Genomic DNA, 20937 nt, shown 5'->3' with positions numbered 1-20937 from the left:
AGTGAACTTGAGAAATGAGCCACAACACAACACACAAATCAGTGAAATTCCTAGGGAAATGCAGTCTTGGCTATAGCCAAGTCAAAATAAAGGTAACATGTTCTTGTCATATGCAATATCTTCTACCACTAGGAGGCACCATTATTATACTGTATGTTATTTTCTTCTTGATCCCAATTGACCCATTTTTTAGTACAAGGCAGGCAGTGTTGTGCATGAACTAGTTCAAAAGAACACATTTATTAAACAAGCTCATTTTTCTAAGAACATATTTGCAAATGAAGAACTTGAACGTGAGCTAATTCAGTTTTATGTGACATTCTGGATCTGGTTTCGGTCCAGATTAAACGTTTTGCCTTACCCTGTAATATAGGGGTGGAGCCGAATCTGAATGCCTTATTCGAATAAGCACAAATAGTAGATTTTTAACAATATTAATTTCGTACAAATTTTTTGCCATTTAATTGTATTTGGAAAAAGTAACGTAAAATCAAACAGGCACTGTCTGTGTCTACCTGCTTGTGCTTAAGCTGCACCCCGGTGACACAAGCACTCAGTGAAGCTCCGCTTCACTTTTAGGAAAATGTTGTACTTTGCAAGGCCACTTTATATTTTTCCCCACTGGACTGGATGCAAATTTTGACCGGCAGCGTAATAGGTTAGTTCACCTACACGTTAGTTCCACAGTCACCATTTGTGTGACACGGTTGGAAATAGAGCAGTACTTTCATCTATTTAATTTCCATCTATTTAATTTCTTTTTTGACCTGGAAGACATTAGCATATGTGGTTATACATGTTTGCTGCCGGGTATAACTCAATAAAGTGTATTTAAATAAAAAAGTCTTCATAATTATTGTATTTTATTCAAGTACACTGTAATAGCCTAATATAAGGCATGTAAAATTGAAAACATTAAACTCATGGGTCATTTATTCTCACTCTTTAAAAAATACAAAATGAACTGAACATAAACTAGTTCAAAATTGAAATGGTGAACTATGAATGTGAATTTATTAATTTTAATCTGTGTGAACTGAACTTTGAGCTTTTTTTTGTGAGGTGTGAACTTGCACAACACTGAAGACAGGAACCAGCTTTTCTTCTTTTTTGTGACCATGTTTTTATTGAAGTTTGACAAAAACATGTAGGAATTCAGAGAATTAAAAATTCAGTAATAAAAATGAAACTGGCAAAAATCAAAAAGCAGAAAACAAAAAAGAAACAATAACTATAAGATCAAACAGCCACAGATGCCGTTATTTATTTAATCTCATGCACAATTTATAATCTGTAATGCATCCAATATCCACATCTTTAGGATGTAAGATGTGAAAGAAAACCAAAGTGGGCAGAGAAAGCTCAGGCGAGCACAGAAGAATGTACAAACTCCACCTAGAGGTTGGGTATGGAATCAAACGTGGGTCTCTGAAAGCATCTGATTCAGTAAACTCTTTATTAATAGTGTATACAAATACGAGTTAACTCTAACACATTCATTGTCTTCTACACTATTATTGATAATTATAAATAAAAATAATTGAATTATTGTGTCACTATAAAGTTAACATTCAAGAAATAAAACATACCCTTAAACAAAGGTGAAGGACGGTACCATCACTGAATACTCTCTGCCATGTCTTTACAATCTCTGGCTGAAATGATTTCACAATATACATTTGTCCAGGCTTTAGGAGATTTCCTTCTGACCAAGTACAGACCACTTTCATTGCCCTTCGTAGACCACCACCCATTTCCTCACGGGATAAAGGGTGGATCATAGCAGAAAGACCATGTTGTGACCACGAGGACATACTGTTATCCAAGGTGGTAGGTGAACTCTCCTCAAGACGGTAAATAGTAACCTGTTCTCCAGCTAAAAGACAATGGTAGCATGAAGTCATTATCATATTTTCCCAATATTCAGTTAATAAATTTACCAGAAATGTAACTTGAATGCGAGTTGTTTCCTTTAGCTATTTTAATTACAAGAACATAACAGTAAATTCAGTTGCTGTTGCAGTCACAGCACTTAAATCCAATCGGTTGTTAATGGGTTGAGATGAATCAAGCTATACAGAATAGAGATCTCATACCATCTTAGGCACAAAATTTTTGGCACACTGGAATCAATAAGGGCCAAGGTGTCTGAAGTTGCACTTTAATCACTTTACTGTGAATGTGTGCTTATGAATTCAGGCAGCTCTGATAGCAAATGGGGATTCAAGTACAGTATGTGTACCTAAATGAAAGATCACTTCACGGTTGCTAAAAATCAACTTTATCTTTGTCTTGGGACAATGTTCTCAATATAATCATTTTGAGAAGACGACATATAACCTTACATTTAACAGGATGACAAATTAAAGCAAATTAGGGAATAGTACTGTACTCAGACACTCCTCGGCAAGCCTGGATTTCATTGCAATGAGTTTTAAAGTGGGAGACTCAATCAGTGTTTAATTCCAATTCTCTAATCATAATTATAATTTTGGGGACTTGTTTTCCACACAACATATGAATTAAAAATAACATGTTTTTTTTTTTCAATTAATACAGTAATTTTTAGTTTATAGTCATTGCACTTGATTTACAGATCTCTTTATTAAGATATTAACCATTGCCTAATTATGATGCGTAAATATAGGTCATGCTGGATGAATAAAGACATGGGAGCTGCAGTTCATTAATTACTATTCACAACCAAGTTGCTAAAATTAAATTATGAATAGGTGGTCAGAAATAAATATGAACAATAAATTAACAAAAAAGGTTACATTTTGCAATTGTGATACCTAGTCTTACTAAATAGTATATACAGACTGATAATAAAAGAAAACAGCAAAATTAACCGGTCAGTTAAACTCAGTAGTCTACCTTTGATTCCCAAATGAGGCACATTACCTGCATTGTGAGGGAGTGTCAGTTACGGCACTACGGCCATGTGGCTCGATTCCCCCCGACGGTGATCCAGTTTGCAGGATCCTCATTGTTGAGGACCCAAGTGGCTGGACCAGGACAAGGTGGACGCCACGTAACACCTGGCTGCGGTAGACAGAGGGTCATTTCAGGAGGGTGGGATTGCACCGCGTGTCTGCCTGGGGTGTTGCCAATCAGAATCCCGAACTGTTTTGTCATGTGGTGGGTGCGGCAATGTGCTGTACCAGTGCATGCTCCCCAACCTGACCTGACCTGACCTACATTTGATTCAGAAAAAGATTTCGATGAAATCGTGTCATACTGTGGCTTTCCATTTCAGTACTGCTGCATGGTTTATTCATTCCATTTTGTCTATCCGTCCATTTTTTAAACTTGTTTTTTTTTTTTTCTAATTGAAGAATATAGGGAGCAGTATGCTGTTCTTACAAAAGATAGAGAAAAGTAATGAGCCATCGTTATAAATGAACTTCACGCATGAAAATCATTTATTTACACCAAACTGGTGGGGCCCCACAATTGTATTGTTCAGTGAAATATGTTCAGTGTGATATAGCATTATTAGGTGAATTTACATAACACATTTAAATATATTTTAATTTACATCAATCAGCATACAGATAAATGATATATACTCTACCATTAAGTATTATGTAAAGTTCCAAATTAGTTAAACATATTAAAGGTATTAAGTGAATATCTGGTTCAAAGAAATACGACTTCTTACAAATAAATGGTTATCGCAGAACAAAATGTCAAGTTAAATGTTACATATGATCTAATTTTCTAATTGAAGTCAAGATGTCCTAGTTTAACAGTCCCTTTTATTTCTTTTCCCTTACACTACACTTGCAAGCTCTCCTGAAAATCAGCAGCCTGCCCTAGGCAGGACACCATTCCACTGTGGTTCACATTCAGACCTACACTGACTTTCACTAATAGGCAGGCCATTTGAGAGCAGCCGATTTACTTAGCTTGTAAAAGGAAACAACATTCATGGAGCATTTTTATTTAATAATCCTTTAAAAAGAAAAAACGATAGATTCATTCAGGTTTATGTGTTTGTTTAATTTATAATAAATGATTTTATAAAATAATATACTGAACAACTTGTTATACAGAACACTTATGGGAAAAGAAAATGACAGGAAAAGCTAAATAGAAAAGCTTGTCACTTACAAAATAGGTTAATTGGAGTAAATGGAATGGATTGAGAAAGTCTCATCAAATTATTTCTTTCAACAGCTGCAATAAAAACATGTTCCTGTTATTAAATAATAATTGATCATTTTTCCTAAATGTTTTCAATGAATATCAAAAGCATTTATATTCTTGGCCAGAAGAGGGAGATATAAGACCTTTGTTTACTTTTTGATAATAAGCAAAGTTCAACTTTTTCACAGTGAACTGGAATTGAGTCCCTCAAACAAATTTGTTTAATAGAACAGTCATAATAATATTTAAATGGAAGGAAACATTAGTTCAGTACACAGACCTCAATAAAACACCTGTCTGAAAAAAATGTAAATGTCAATAGTGCAATAATTTGTTTAAAATATCCACAGTCATAGTGAAGAAACTGTCACTGATTTCAGTTGTATGTGTCTAGCATAACATAATATGGTGAGACCCTCTATTCCATTTTATGGTTGTTGGGTACAAGATCATATCTGGGCAGAACCAGGCCCAAGGCAAAAGACAACCATTGACAAGATCATTGCAATGTCAACTCATGTACTCATTCACACAGGGACAATTTATAGTGTCAAATTAACCTAATCTGCGAATTAACCTAGTCTGTCTGTGGGGGTGGGGGTGGAAAAACAAAATATCTGGAAAGAAACCTAAGCAGACATGAATATACAAAGAATATACAAATCGTATGCAGACGACTGGCCACATCATTCATTGAGCTGTGAGAAAGAAGCGCTAACTGCTGTGCACCCATGCCTCCCCACCCATTTTCAGCATTCCAATTTTGTGTAGACATTTAAAATGACAGGAATTTGGTTGACAAGGAGAACTACAATGATAGAGTTATTATTTAGCAATATTAATTAACACATATCTCGATATATATAAAATCCAACATCTGTCTGTCTGCTTTTCGTGACAGAACTACTTAATGGATTTAGATGTGTTTTTTCTATAATTTCACTTGATTTTGCGACTTCTCTCATCACGCTGAGTATCATAGTTCACTTGCAGGAGTGATTTATTCAGGCTAATCCGAGAGAGGGAGGCTGTAGGCGGAGGGGATGGGGAAAGCGTGACATCAGGAGTGGGGAGCCAGACAGGGCCCACCTCACTCACGCACCATACTCTGTTCGAGTCAGTCTACCTGTTGCCACATTTTGGAACGTACCTCCCCCCGACCAGCTAGCGATACTTGTTTGTTCATTGATTTTTACAGTTTGTCCTTTTTCACTGCTTCACGGGCGGAGCCGCGGGGGACAGATAGTTAATATTAAACACAAAAGAAACTTTCACTTGGCCTTACTTTCTCTATTTGCACTGCATTTCTTAGGAGTAACATCATAGTAATGGGTTTTGTGTCTCATTTCATTACAATCATATGACTTCATTGTATTATGTGAGGTCACTCTGAAAGGGCATGAAGGCACAATAAGATGTTGCCTTAATGTAGTCCAGTTGTCTCAGTACCAACTCATTACCACCATGCAGATTACAACTCACAATTTTCCAAATAACCTGCTGCAATGCCAGCCAAGTCCTATTGCCAGCTCTCCCTTAATACATAACTTTAACGAGGGACATCACTGGAAGGAGGAAACTGTATTAACTTTAAATGTGCAATAAATTCTCTTGACGGAGGGAATTAAATAAGTCAATGTTCAACATTTTTATGCAGCATCCATAACGTCCCAAAATGAACAAAAACAACATTCAACCAGAAGCTGATCCATCACAAACCAATTGTTGCCAGAATTTTAATAAAGTGGAGAGTCATAAGAATGAAATATACAGGATTTTCGTCGCAGGATTCACATAAACACACACTCACTGTTGCTGACCAACTTAATTACCTACATGTCAATGAATTGTGACAAAAACTGGCAGACACCTTCACAAATGTGTTTCACCATCATGCAATCAACATAACTGAATGGTAGAACAAAATACCTGAATAGTGGTAGTTAAGATCTTGAGATGTCTTGAATGAAGATGTCATCCCTATAATAGATATTTTTTATCCAGAGTCAAAAAGTTTTATTGAAATTACATCACACATTTATATCTACATAGCTTATTGGAGACATCCATCATTATTTTACCTAACTGAATAAATATCTGTAATTTTTTGCTTGATAGCAATCATAATCCTAATCATTTTAGTACTTTATATTGTCTTGTAAATGAAAGTATATGAAAATGTGTGAGACTGGGGCTCATGCAGGCAAAGGAAATGTAAAGACATGGTTATGGTTTACCTGAACCAGATTTACACTCAAATGCACATCTTCAGTGCCACTAAGGACAAATCCATTTTTGTCAGAATTTGTGTCTGCACTTTCATTTTAAAACCTAAGACTTTGTAAATCAAACCTTGGCTACTGGAGCGATTTTGAATCAGCAAAGTACCTTTTGAACTCATCTAAAAATGAGAAAAAACGTTATCTCTAGCTGAAGGTGCAAAATTTGTTGGCCTTTCATTTTATAGAATACAGCAAACAAGGGCCATTAATGAGCCTGAAAGGTCATATAACTTAAAAACATTAGCCTGAAAACTATAAGGCACGTACAGATAAATGTTGTTTGGTCAGTTAGCTAACACCTGAACTGGTTCTGAAAGAGCTGACTGCTCACAAGCACAGGCTATTATTTTACATGAATAGTCAACATTTTCCCTTTCTTTTCATTCCAAAGAGGAGGCTAAATTGTGTGTCAAGTAATAATTATTATACTGTTTATCCTAGTAAGGTGTAATCCTTTGTAAAAGTTACTTTGTTGTTTTATAATATGATGCCATTTTCTGACCAAATTAGTTACACCAAAGAATAATATTTTAGGTACATGAGTCACCTCACGACCCATCCACCCATCAATTTCCTTTCTTTTCAATTCTGGGCTGTGGGTGTCCATTTTAGTGTTGTGAGGGCCTGAGCTTTAGACAGAAACCAACAGGACACCAATCCCTCACAGGACACATTGACACAAATGAGCAAATATTCAGAGTTATCTCAGATCAAACCAATTCAGAGTTGCCTTTTGGCCTAACCTGCACATCTTTGGGATACAGGAACAAAACCAGGATATATTGTGTACAACCCATGGAGAGAAAGTCCTCAATGGTGGTCACCAGGTGTGGAATTCAAATCCTGTGTCCTCTACGCTGCACTTCTCCACATTAATCAATTCATTTTCAAGGTTTTTTTTTTTTTGTTTTTTTTTTGCAAAACATGAAGTAACAGTTGCAAAAAACAGAATCTGTTCAATGGGACACATCCTTGTGTGCATAGACACAATTGTCTTTGTACTGTGAAAGGAAACCAGAGTCCTTTGAACGAGAATCTCCATTGATATGAGGAGATGATTTAAAGACCACACTGAAGATACCCCGCCTAAGATGTGACACAGGTGCTAGCAATGAACTGTTACAATGATGCCTGATATACTGCAGTGCCATTCAGCCTCATCACAACAGACGCAAAATATCACATATGGCTCACCTTCCACTGCAGTTATGCTTTGCTCCCTAAAGAAAACATAAATGAATGAAAATGAAAATTAAATATTTAAAAAAATAGTATTATTTTCAACTATACTTCTGTAAATTTTAAATATATTTAATTTCAAAAACAAGAAAATTAAATAGACAGTCATGCCCAGCTTTTCATAGCTTTCTCCATAAGATAGTGATTAATGCTGATCTTAGAAGCAGTGACGAGGCTTAAAAATGGGAAATGTAATTTTTTTAACAACAACAACAAAAACTTTGTGGAATGAGGCACAATAAAGAATGGTAGAAAGCCTACTCTTGAGTTAACATTTATTTTGAGAAAGAAAGCAATTATATATTTCACATTTATATACGTGGGACGTTCAAAAAGTTTCTGCACTTTTTTTAACTCTGTTTCTTAAGAATTTCAAAAACAAATGACATCACGTTTCTACATAGTCACCTTCGTTTGCGATACAATTTTCCCAGCATTGTACCAGCTTTATAATGCACAATTATAATTCCCCCACACTGTACGACTCTTCAATTCCACCCGGGGGAGTAAATGCTAACATTACTCAAAGTTATTGTCTGCTTTTTTTATTTATTTATTTTTTTCATTTTTCTTTTTTATTACTATTTAATTTAATATATATATTTTTTTCTGTCAGTATACTGCTGCTGCATTATGTGAATTTCCCCTTGGGATTAATAAAATATCTATCTATCTATCTATCTATCTATCTATCTATCTATCTATCTATCTATCTATCTTCTTCTTTTAGAATAAGGAACTTTGTAGAAAAGCAAAGACTCTGCAGACCTGTGGATGTCATTGTGTGTTTTACTTAACACTAACTAAGGCAGGTAGAAAACTGCATCAAAAACAACATTAAGAAGATACAAAAATAAATACAAAGTATATATAAAATGACTTACGAAGGTTTTCTGCTAAGACTAGCTTTTCTAATGTTGAAGACAGAGGTGTCCCCATGATCCTATAAAATATGAAGAAAATGAATGTTAAATGGTTAATAATTTATAAATAAATGAATTGAAACAGCTATTAACTACATAGCAAAATAAAAAAAATACAATGAGCATAGACTGAAAAATATTACTTTATTATAGAGCGGCATGGTGGAGCAGTGGGTAGCACTGCTGCCTCGCAGTTCGCTTCTCGGGTCCTCCCTGCGTGGAGTTTGCATGTTCTCCCCGTGTCTGCGTGGGTTTCCTCCCACAGTCCTAAGACATGCAGGTTAGGTGCACTGGCGATTCTTAATTGTCCCTAGTGTGTGCTTGGTGTGTGTGTGTGTGTGTGTGTGTGTGCTCTGGGGTGGGCTGGCGCACTGCCTGGGGTTTGTTTCCTGCCTTGCACCCTGTGTTGGCTAGGATAGGCTCCAGCAGACCCCCCGTGACCCTGTAGTTAGGATATAGCATGTTGGATAATGGATGGATGGTTACTTTATTATAGACAATCTCTACAATGACAAACATCATACTAGACTAACTCTGAACTAAGAATAATGCAGTGCAAACAACTCAGCTGGAAAATGAAATAAAAAGGTGGAAATTATCCAAGCATGTCACTAAGTGACCAGGTTTTTAGTGGAAACAGACTAAACTAGAGCTGAACATGTTGTGTTAAATCCCTAACAAATGCCAATGCTAGAATGATAAAAGAAGCTAAATGAAAGTCTTATTGTAGAATCAACAACTGTTTATTTTATTTATATCATTATATATGGTCAGACCTTCGCGCCTGTCTAAGTAAACTAACTTCTAAAGAGAAAAAGAATATACAGTAGAACTGAAAAGGGATTCAGCCAAAGGAGTGCAAAAACTTGGAAAAAAATGTGCAAAATCCACAGGAAAAGATTTCAAAAGTTTTTGTTTTTTTTTAGTTGTAATATAAATGTCTAAAAATATATTTATTGTTATTCTAACAGGCACAGCCATTTACCTGTTATTAATGATGTCCTTTGCTAATCACATGCTCTTATGTCTGCACTACATGTCTAGTCATTTGGGTAATGTTATTTAAGGGCACTCTTTAAAGTCACAAATATGATAATACCTGTAATACTTTACCTGGCATGGCAAACACAAGAACTCACTTGACTGCAAGCAATTGGCATTTGTTTCTTGATTTTGAAGCTTTTGGTGAAGGGAATTCATTCTCTGCAAACCTTAACAAAATACAGAGTAAGTCAATACTACATGTATAAGTTAAAGTGAGAGACTTCATTCAATATTTGACAAATATAGTTAACTACAGTAGCTGCTTCTTCATGTAAAATTGAAGCACACATTTGCCTCACTGAAATCTACTGAAACAGTTTATGAATTATCCAAGATATAGCTTCAAAAAAAAAGGCCCTTCTTCTAATAACTTCCTAAATATGAAGAGAAAGCTGGGTACTTGTACGATGGTTCATTATTTTATTTACCACCATAAGCAAAGAAAAATAGGTAATCTCTTACCACTAAAGTCAACATTAATAAACAGGGAAAGTCAAAAATAAGTAGAAATAATGGCAGCTGCTTAAATACCATATACAACAAACAGTTTATTTCAATCGTAATGGAATTTAAAAGAATATCGATTCATTTTTCTTTATGAATATTTAATGGTAGAGACTCATACTAAATTTCAATGGAAATATTCATGGCGAAAAGATGGTAAAGTAATTTAAATTGCAATAAATGACACCTTGAAGCAAACCTAGTATCCAGAAGAAACATTGCGTAGTAAAAATGCTTTTGTTCTAGATAAACTGCAAAAAATGTAATTCTGTTTGATTGTGATTACACAGTTGGATACATCTGAGTAAATAAAACAAAATAGAAATAATGCATCACAAAGTTTTTAGATTTATTAACACTAGTTAGTATTATAGCACATTTTTATAGGATGTTTAAGTAATAATTACTCATTTTTCACAATGATAAAAGTATCAGTACAGTCTTCTGTTTAGCATATTTTCCATGATTTTTTATACAGAATGAAATTCCAGTGTTTTAGACAGGATGTTGCCTTAACATACTTACTATCAAATAAAATTAAATAATAATTGTTATTAACACAGCCTTTTAGTTATTGCACTTTTTCTGCCCCTTTTTCCTTCTGGCACTTACATTTTGCTTAAATAAATCGATACCTTCTGAGAGAAGCAGCTGTGAAGTATGTTGTGCTATGTGTGTTCCTGAAAAAAAAAACTTTTATGATGAAACCATGTTCTCATAGTAGGCATGGCAAACTGGTAGTACCGTCTACAGTATCATGATTATTAAGGGTCTATGTAATGTTAGTGGTCTGTCCTCACTTAAACAAAGACCTTTAAAACCGACGTGCACTTCTGGAAATTTTCTAGGCGTTTTAAGTGATCTACAATGGAATGGTGACAGTTGTCTTTGGAATTTAAAGTCACTGCCAGTAACACAAGAACTTTGTACTTTGAAATTTATGTTAAAATATAAATTAAAGCAACATTACCCAGAAAACAGTAGGGCCGACTTGAACCAAAACAGGCTAGTATTCAAAAATATAAATGAGAAAAGTATAGAAATATAATTTTGGATTCCATCTTGTGCTTCTAGGCTAATTACTCTTTAAGTTATCCCAATTCAGATTTGATCTGTGAGTTAAACTCTGCACAGGAAAAAAATCTTAAAATATTTGGTAGCTTTTCATATTTAAGCTGGTATATGATGAATTAATTAAATCAGGTCTTACTTCTGCAGATCACTAAAAAAGTTCCATACAACTATTCTCTAGAACATACTTAGCTGATTGAAGCTGGATATGGTCAACCAGTTTCTTAATAAATCTTCATCATTAGGGCACTGATGGCAATCCTTCATTGAAAAATCAAAATCTAGAGGTGGAGTATGGGAACAACCGTCCACAGTTATAACCTAAAGAACATAACAGCATAACAACAGTGAACTAATGAAAGCCTAATGTGTTAATACTGTATATAAGCATTTTTATTCTTTCTTTATATTATTGAATATACAGTATACACAAGAAGATTAGAACAGGTTTAGTTCGTGACTAATTAAGTAATGTTCTATAATTTACCCATCCTGGGTTTGACGTTAATCTGCATCCAGCCCTACAAGCAGGTCCTCCAACTTGCAGGGAAAACCTGGGGGTTGGTGGCAGGACTGGCACCCCAGCCACTGTAAAAAACCTCACACTGTTCAGTGTGGTGCTAAGGCGTTAACCGTTGCACAGCTGCACTCGGATCTCAATCCGGTGGTTCGCCATGTGGTGAGTGTGGCAACACACTGTATTCAGCACATGCTCCCAGCGTTTCTCTCTTTCTCTATAATTTACTCTAAAATTAAAAGGATTACAAAACTAACTTTAATGTTCCCCCTATTCATGAGTTAGATCATGTGGGTCCTAAAATGGATAATTGGACAGATGTCTGTAGCACCCACTATAGAGAGTTAAGAGAACAGAGGGACCTTTAAAAGTAATTTGCTACATTGAAATGATCTAGATACAAAATGCCTTCTAAAATAATATTCATTAATTTTCAAACCTCCAATCCAATTCAGTTTGAAGGGTGAGCAGTAGGCAAACTGAGTAAGTTTACGCTCTAAGGTACAATCACACTCAAAATGGATTTTTATTACGTCAACTGAGACACATCACTGCTTTTGCCTTTGGTTTTTGGGTGTCTGGAATCCCAAGAGGATCCCAGATACATAAAATGGAAAACAATAAAGCAATAAATACAAATCCTACTTATCTCTCTGGGTTTTATATTTTGTGTATTGTGTGCATGACTTACTGGTACTTGCAGCTTTGCAGATTTTTTTTGTTTTTTTCCAGATTTTGCACAATACTCTTGTTTGTTTGTTTTTGACCTCACAGATGGTTGGATTTCTGAGGATTTAGAAAATTCTAAAATACAAAAAAAAATTTATATCTTTAAACAAATAAACTGCAGGTATATGTACTTCAAATATTTTGCCTCAAACAATTTCAACTACTTTTTGACATGCAGATGACACACTGTGGAGCTGCTGAAGCTAAGGTATTTGACAAGCCATTCTTATTATAAAATGACATGTAACAGTTTGTGGAGTGAAAAAGTCATTTAGCACAATAAGAAATGTGACTGAGGACAAATACGTAAGATGCTAATTTACCTGGGTGTGCATGATGGGTGTGAGCTAAGATTCCTGAACATAAGAATGAACTTTCAAGCAACAAACTCTCATGTAACTGTCTCCTCTACTTAACCTCATAATCTTGTACCTTATACATTTATTTGTATATAGTATCACTGTCTGACATGCTTAATGTAAAAATGCATTTTAGAATTTTATTTTATATTTTGTTATTTAAGGTTTATTTTCTAATATTGATATTTAATATTGACTAAATATACTGTTAATAGTTATACCTGTCTAGCTTATTAGTTCTATTGGTTTTCATGACTGTTCCTTAATTTTGTGGTTTGCAGAAAATGTTGTCCTCCCCCTACAAAACTTAGACACCCATGCCTGAAACAGTGTTTTGGGGTTAGGGGTAGGGGTAGGGAATATTTTGGACACAGCACTTTCAATGTTCAAGCCTTATTTATTTAATAAAATAAAATCAAACTAAATGCAAATATACAAAAATTTGCAGATATCCAAAACTATACAAAACTCGACCACAATACCGAACATTAAGAAAAAACTGCTAATATAGCCCTTCTCTAATTTCTTTACATTCATATCTTCCTTAATATGATCAACTCAACATATTGTCTGTGAATGAAATGTATAATATACTTTCATTTTATCATATTTTACATCACATTATATGTATGGATTTGTCCCTGTACTAGAGTTTACATAAATTTCAGCGCATGGCGGAAAGTGAATATTGGTTTGGGACTAGAGAACATTTTTATGTCATTATTTTATCAAAATTGAAATTGAATTCAAAACATACATTCTGTCAATTTTACCTCTAAACAGAAATTTGTTTATATTTTCTGTATTAATTTTGTTCATTCTGTGAACAAACTTTTGTTTGTTTAGCTATCTCTTAATAAAAGTTGTCAAAAGAAAAACAGTTGTGAATGTTAAACAATAAACATTTAATTTAATCTTTCCCTTCACCTTGTTTCAAATAGCATGATTTCATCCCTTGCAGTACTGGGAAGTTTTTGCTGGTAGCCAATATTATTCTTCGTAGTTTTATTTATTTACTTTTTTTTCACAAAAAATGTACACTCTTACCTTGTACTTTACTACAGTTCCAGAGTTTGTCATCTTTTGGAGCTCTGAAGCTGCTGCTTTTACAAAAAGACCAGCTACTCCTTCGAAGTGGGTTCACCCAAAAAAGGCTCGAGCTCTTCCGCCGTCTCGGTGCAGACTCAAAGCTTTCATTGCTGTTTCCAGAGTGATCTGAATTATATGAGAAGGAATGGGTTTCCTTTATTTGAACTTTTAAAGAACCACCACTTGTGCAGTTGCAGACTGTGTTGGATTCAGAATGAATACACTTCCCTTTGTTGTGCTTTTTGGCTTGGGCGAATATCCCTGGCTCATCTACCTCACTAAATGCCCAATTGACATATCCTCCAGAACTTTCTTCACTATGTGAATCTGACAGCAGGGAGGTATCACTCATCACAGTTGAAGCTCTAGGACTAAGAGGTGTCTTTCCAGAGCTACTGTCATTGCTTTTCCTTGGAAAATTAATCATAGAGTTCCATTTTTTCTTAGTAGGCTTTTCTACCTCTTTAGAAGATTTTGGTATTTCTTGTAAACTGAGTTGGAGAGGTATGCTGCAGGGACTTTTTTCCCTCTTTTCCACTTGTGGGATATCCCTGTCTATAGAAGGCTTATTCAACAATGAGGTATTCATATGGATTTCTGGATGTATTAGACACTCCATATTTGGTGGCACCAGGAGGAACTGACCGTACCTTGATTGTGGATCTGAGCAGACCCCTGAAGTGTCTGTTTCACTCTCTGATTCTTTCTTTTTTAGGCTGTGTTGGACATCATTTTCTGATGCAAGTTCACTGTGAGGATTATACAATTGTGTTGACTGTTGACTCTGAGCCAGATGCCTGAAAACAGATGGTGGAGTGCTATAATAATGGTATTTCTTTTCAATTTCCTCATGAAGGCTATTTGATGGATTTAGATATATGGCATTACTCCAGCTGTGGGGGATCTTTCTGCAGGATGAGTGTTTCTTGTGTGCCAGCAAAGCCTCCTCAACCTTCAAGCTGTCTACTGCAGAGATGACTTTTAAGGTATCAACTGTAAGGGCAGAGAGATCCTGAAGATGTCCCAGTTGGCTGTCTAGAGACTGCAGGGACTCTTTGATGAAATATATTTTCTCTATTACATCTTTTAACTGCAAAAACATTTCTTCTGCTCTATAAAACAGTAACAAAAAAAAAACTGAAAAAATGAATTTGCAATGAACACAACAGTTTGTTACTATTATTTCAACTGTTTTTTTTACAACCCCAAATCAGAAAAAGTTGGGACAGTGTGGAAAATGTGAATAAAAAAAGAAAAAAGCAAGTTATAAATTCTCCTTAAATTTTATTTCATTGCAGACAGTATGAACACAAAATAATTCATGTTTTTTTTGTCAAAATCATTTGATTTGTAAATAAATATTCATTCTTGCCATTCAGGCTTGCAACACATTTCAAAAAAAGTTGGGACAGTACAGCATTTCCACTTTGTACAGTTCCCCTGTCTTTTAACAACACTTAAAAGACGTTTAGGCATTGAAGAAATCAAGTGACTAAGTGTTGCAGGTGTTAGTTTGTCCCATTCTTCCTGCAAACAACATTTTAGGTGCGCAACAGTACGGGGTCTTCGTTGACACATTTTTCGTTTCAAAATGCGCCAAACATTCTCTATAGGAGACAAATCAGGGCTGCATGCAGGCCAGTCAAGCATCCACACCCTCTTCTTACGCAGCCATGCCTTTGTTATGCGCGCAGTATGTGGTTTGGCATTGTCTTGCTGAAATAAGCATGGGCGTCCCTGGAAAAGACGTCGTCTTGAAGGCAGCATTTGTTCCTCCAAAACTGAGATATACTTCTCAGCATTGATGGTGCCATTGCAGAAGTGCAAGTTACCCTTGCCGAAGGCACTGACACAACCCCATACCATGACAGACCCTGGCTTTTGGACTTGTATCTGGAAACAGTGTGGATGGTCCTTTTCCTCTTTGGTCCGCAGCACACGGCGTCCATTTCTTCCAAAAAGATGTGAAAAACCGATTAGTCTGACCACAATACACTTTTCCACTGCACAATGGACCATCCCAGATGCCTCCGAGCCCAGAGAAGTCGACGCCACTTCTGGACTCTATTTATGTAGGGCTTCCTTTTGGCACAGTACACTTTTAGCTGCCATTTTCTAATGTAACTACGTACTGTAGTGCTTGAGAGTGACTTCCTGAAGTAGTCCTGAGCCCACGCAGTTATATCATTTATTGATGAATGACGGTTTTTAATGCAGTGCCGCCTGAGGGCTCAGAGATCACGGCCATTCAGTTTAGGCTTGCGCCCTTGGCCTTTGCGCACGGTAATTTCTCCAGCTTCCCTGATTCTTTTCAATATGTTATGCACTGTAGAGGGAGAAATGCCCAAATCTCTTCCTATCTGTCTCTGAGAAACGTTTTTCTTCATCATTTCAAAGATTTTTTGTCCGCACTTGGTGGCAAACTGGCGATCCTCTGCCCATCTTTGCTCCTAAAGGAGTAGGCCTTTCCTCGATGCTGCTTTTGTACCGAATCATGAATGCAATCACCTGTTAACATCACCAGTTTCAAATCACATCATTATTTAGTTATTATACCTCATTACTACCCCTGAATTGCCCCCATCCCAACTTTTTTTGGAATGTGTTGCAAGCCTGAATGGCAAGAATGGATGTTTATTTACAAATCAAATGATGTTGACCAAAAAAAACATGAATTATCTTGTGTTCATACTGTCTGCAATGAAATAAAAGTTAAGAGAAATTTGTAAATTACTGCTTTATTTTTTTATTCACATTTTTCACACTGTCCCAACTTTTTCTGATTTGAGGTTGTACAATCTATGTGAACTGGAAGGCAGACCTAGTCTATAAAGTTGATTGGGTGTGTGTATTTGCCTGGTGTGCAAATCCACACCGTTGTCAGGTTTTATGCAGATTCTCCATTTGTACAGGGATATGACTGTCAGCTACATTTCTTTCCAAAATGCCTCCACCCTGAACAGTGCTGTGTACCACTGCTTGTGTTTGCCCGGTATGCAAATCCACACCGTTATAAATAAACTTCACTAACGTTCACATAGATTCCTCATTTGTACAGGTTAACAAGCTAGAATTCATTCCAAAATGTTGTTGGTGCCCTCATCCCTAGAAGTGCTGGGTATTCTTTCTAGTGTTAAATATAAAGAAAAAGGCATACTTAAAGTATATGTTAAATGCTAAACTTTTAAAAATATTATATATGTGCCATTCAAACCACTATCTATTAAATCTAGTTTAACTCTTTTCTCACTCATCTTGCTGTTTTGAACAGTCACTATAATTATAATTAGTATATGAAGTGACATATTTGAACTTCTGGGATACCCATGATGATGTCATTTTAAATTGTACAATGATATAATCAGTGTTGCTTTGTACCGTGCCTTGCCAGAAAAACATGACAAGAACCAAAAAAACCGTTAGAGGGCTTAAGTTAGTAAAGTGAAGGGAACCTTCCTCCAGATAAACAATATGTCTGTGAATTAATTTTTAAAAACTGCACTAGCAATAGTAGTTTCATATGTACAGAATACTGTGAAATTCTTACTTACATGTTTTTGCCATGGTCCTATTTTTCCACCACCATAATAACAAAAATGTAAAAAAGTACAATGGCAAGCAGTTTTAACACAGTATGTAAATTCCAGTTTTAGGTATCTTTAATTATATCTCTATTATAATAAGAAAATCTTGGGTTATATCTTCTCGGAAGACACTTTGACGTCCTGCGAGACAAGGCAGTGAGACAAAAGGACAGCTGCTGTACAGGCTTTCAAATGATCGACTTGCAGCGTGACAAGCAGAATACACAGCTCGGCAGCAACAGCAGCAGTAAGCCAGCAACTGATCCATCCACATCTCCTTAGCATTCGTTCAGCCCCCACCCTTCACAACGCGAGCGACAGAGAGGCAAAGTGGCTGGACCGTAGTGCGTCACGGTGGGGTGGGGGGTGTTTGGGGCCAAGCGAAGCAAGCAGGGTGCAAAGCCCCCTAGTATTTCAAAAAAACAAAAACATTCTGTGCTGTGATACATTGTGCTCAACACCCAACCTCACAAAGATCAAAGGTTTTGCCTTTATGAAATTCATACCTGATGCAGGATTTATTAAGACAACATTGGTGATCGTCATTTCAACATCCCCAAGCCCTTTCAGTTATTGTATTTTTATTTTAATATGTACATATGGTCACAATATTACCAATGACAGTTTTCATTCACGTTGGATCAGTACATCTGGCTACTTTCACATTCAGAATTTTTTTTCAAATGCAGGTTTTTTGGATTGATGACATTCTACATTTCTCTGCAAACAGTAAATTATAGGAATTTTTAAAACTTTACTTTCCCATGACTATAAAGTATATTAAATATGTCTGAAAATGTTGCATTCAAACATAACATCCTCAATCCAGTTTGGTCTAATTCAGGATCATTGGGATAGATAAATGTTCTGTACTGCCTTTTATGCGTATGAGCCGTAATAGGTTTCGTCAACCAATTTCATGATATGAAAGTGTAATGTTGTTACTTGTAAAACTGGATTTTAAGAGCTGGGCCATCTTACCTTTCTTTAGTTACTTTAATTCTCTCAGTATTACTGGAATGATGGCTTTCATTTTTTTCATAAAAGTATTTTACAACACATTTTTCTTCAAAGTCGTGAAGTTTTTTCAGCTCATCACTGCTCAAATAAAGTTCTTTGGAAAAGATAAAAAAATATTTTAGTCTCTTTGTGGTTAAGCATTTTTAAGTAGCAACTACTGAAAATATTTTATCATGCATTTTCTTTTGAACTTTTTTCAGTCATTCCTCACATTTATTGGAGTATTTCCAAATGATTGTGAAAGGAGAATGGGCTTTAAATACAATCGTATACCGACCCTTGACTAATACTGAAGTTTTTAAATAGTAAATCAAACACTGAAATGTTGATCTCTCTTATAATTAAAATTCAAAGCACTGAAACTCAGAATTATTTTTAATGTGGCATTGTCTTATGTTATAGAAAATAGTAAGAAAAAAAAGAAAATATGCTGCTTGCATAAGTATTCATTGTTGTGGAAGGGGAGCATAAGTTTGTGCTGCAGTGGCTGTAATTTTGCCAGTTATTGCTGCTGAAGCAACACTGTTATGCTTTATTTTAGTTAAGACACTTAGATATATTCTCTGGTATGAACTGCTTTTTTGTTTTCTTAACCTGCTGCAAATGTACAATAATTTGCAAATGACTAAAAAACTTGCAGTTCACCATTTAACTTGGTCTCATTTACACGTGTATGCTCATCATGATCTGTTTTAATAAAATATTTAGAAAGAAATGGAAGAGAAAAAATGAAGGAAGTACTAATCTGCTTTGAGACATAAATCATTTAGATAATAGCCTTGAAAAATAAAAATCTGCAATATAAGAATGACCTGATATTGCAGAACTAAAACACTAATAATCCATAAAATGAAGTAAGTTCTCCTTTTGAAACAGATTGAAATTTCCATATTTTGTGGATGAAAACCTCACAGTCAGGGGTTCAGTATTTGGGCTGGGAATCTCTGTTCAGCCCAGCAAACTCATCCACCCTATTTACTGTCACACACATGTGTTTGGGAGACAACTTGTTGGCTTATCTGATGGTAATTCCACCCCGAGCCAAGGGATGCCTAATACTTCTTCTCTTTTCTCCCCTAAAGATCAGACAACCAGCAGAATCCGTGATATCATTTCCTGGTTATGGTTCCCTGGACCTACTCCTTCCAGTCTGGGGTTCCGTCTCCATTTGGAGCCTGTTGTTTGACTCCAGTCTGAAAAGGCCTTTGCACTATTTGTTTATTTTTTCTTTTTGTTTATTTTTTCCTATCAATTTTCCATCAGTTATATGGGGTTTGCCTTTAAATTTGTCTCATATTTTACATTACCTAGATTGTCTTAAATAATATCAAGTCGCGATCTGAAGCTCCCGAAAGTCCTAGGCTCAGCCACAATACTTGGTAATTTCTTCCACATGTATGTGGTTCTTTGTGTGAAGAACAACTTAGTAAGATCCGTATAAAATCTGGCCTCAACGAGCATCTAAACTTTTCACAGTGTTCTTATTAAATTTATTTTTAAAGCAGCAGTTGGTATCCTCTGTAGTAGTTTTCGTCATAATTTTAAACACTTTGATCATGTCAGCTCTTAATCTCCATTTACTTAAACTGAACAAGTCCAACTCCTTTAATATTATCTCATAACTAATACCCTGCAATCCTGGAATTTGTCTATTCACTGTCCTCTGTGGTTTCTCTAGCACTGTTTTTTTTGTAATATGGAGATTAAAACTAATGTGTAGCACAGCCGTGAAAATAAAGATTAAAGAAAACACCAAAGAAGTTAGAGATAAAATGCACTAGTTAGGGGAAATGTTTAAAACAGTGTCCAAGTGAGTGGGGGGTTCCAGTTGGTACTGTTGGTTGAATGTGAAAGCAACGTCAAGCCACTCAGACACCACCTAGGAAAGGCTGTCTTTTAAACCTCTCTGTGCAGACAAGGAGACGATTTGTGATGAATGCCACCTGAGAATGTTGAAAATACTGAAACGTGTAAACAAAAGGTTTGAAGTAAAGATGGCTGAAACATATTTCATGTGGGAAGGGAGGAAAACTTTTGTAATCACTGATTCATAATTCAAATGTACATTTTCTGATATATCCTTGAGTAATCTTTTGATTAAAACATTATTGAGATGCACTCAATGATGAGGAAAAAAATATTCCCCAACCTGGGCAAGAGGAATACTATGGCTGCAGTTTTTAATCAAGGGCCAATTGATTTCTTTCAATTATGTTTTTTGGTCATTTAATAAATATCGAAAAATCCATCCATCCATTATACAACCCGCTATATCCGTGTACCCTCTATGCCTCTAGTACATAATAAATTTGGATTCATGAGAAACTGAGTGTGGCAAGTCAGTCAGTCATTTCTCAACCTGCTATACCCTAACACAGGCAGGGTGCCAGCCCAACACAGGGCATGCATACACACACATACACA

At 35.7% G+C, this 20937-nt stretch overlaps 1 protein-coding gene across 4 annotated transcripts in view; it reads right to left on the bottom strand.

Moving 5' to 3' along the window:
* trpm6 (transient receptor potential cation channel, subfamily M, member 6) overlaps window positions 1-20937 on the bottom strand; it is a 166383-nt gene that overhangs the window by 15694 nt on the left and 129752 nt on the right. For 2 of the 4 annotated variants that reach the window (XM_039750707.1, XM_039750706.1), the window contains exons 25-34: window positions 18475-18607; window positions 13868-15021; window positions 12424-12536; window positions 11404-11536; window positions 9710-9807; window positions 8558-8616; window positions 7629-7654; window positions 6082-6132; window positions 4117-4182; window positions 1590-1876 (exon numbers count right to left, since the gene is read on the bottom strand). In XM_039750707.1, coding sequence (XP_039606641.1) covers window positions 1590-1876; window positions 4117-4182; window positions 6082-6132; window positions 7629-7654; window positions 8558-8616; window positions 9710-9807; window positions 11404-11536; window positions 12424-12536; window positions 13868-15021; window positions 18475-18607 — 2120 coding nt within the window. Of the gene's footprint in view, window positions 1-1589; window positions 1877-4116; window positions 4183-6081; window positions 6133-7628; window positions 7655-8557; window positions 8617-9709; window positions 9808-11403; window positions 11537-12423; window positions 12537-13867; window positions 15022-18474; window positions 18608-20937 lie in introns of those variants that run through there. The other 2 variants (XM_039750708.1, XM_039750709.1) reach the window with 2 other exon arrangements.

This window comes from Polypterus senegalus, chromosome 4, assembly GCF_016835505.1.
Source record: "Polypterus senegalus isolate Bchr_013 chromosome 4, ASM1683550v1, whole genome shotgun sequence".
Taxonomy (NCBI): Eukaryota; Metazoa; Chordata; class Cladistia; order Polypteriformes; family Polypteridae; genus Polypterus; species Polypterus senegalus.
This window is presented reverse-complemented; position numbering and strand designations above follow the sequence as displayed.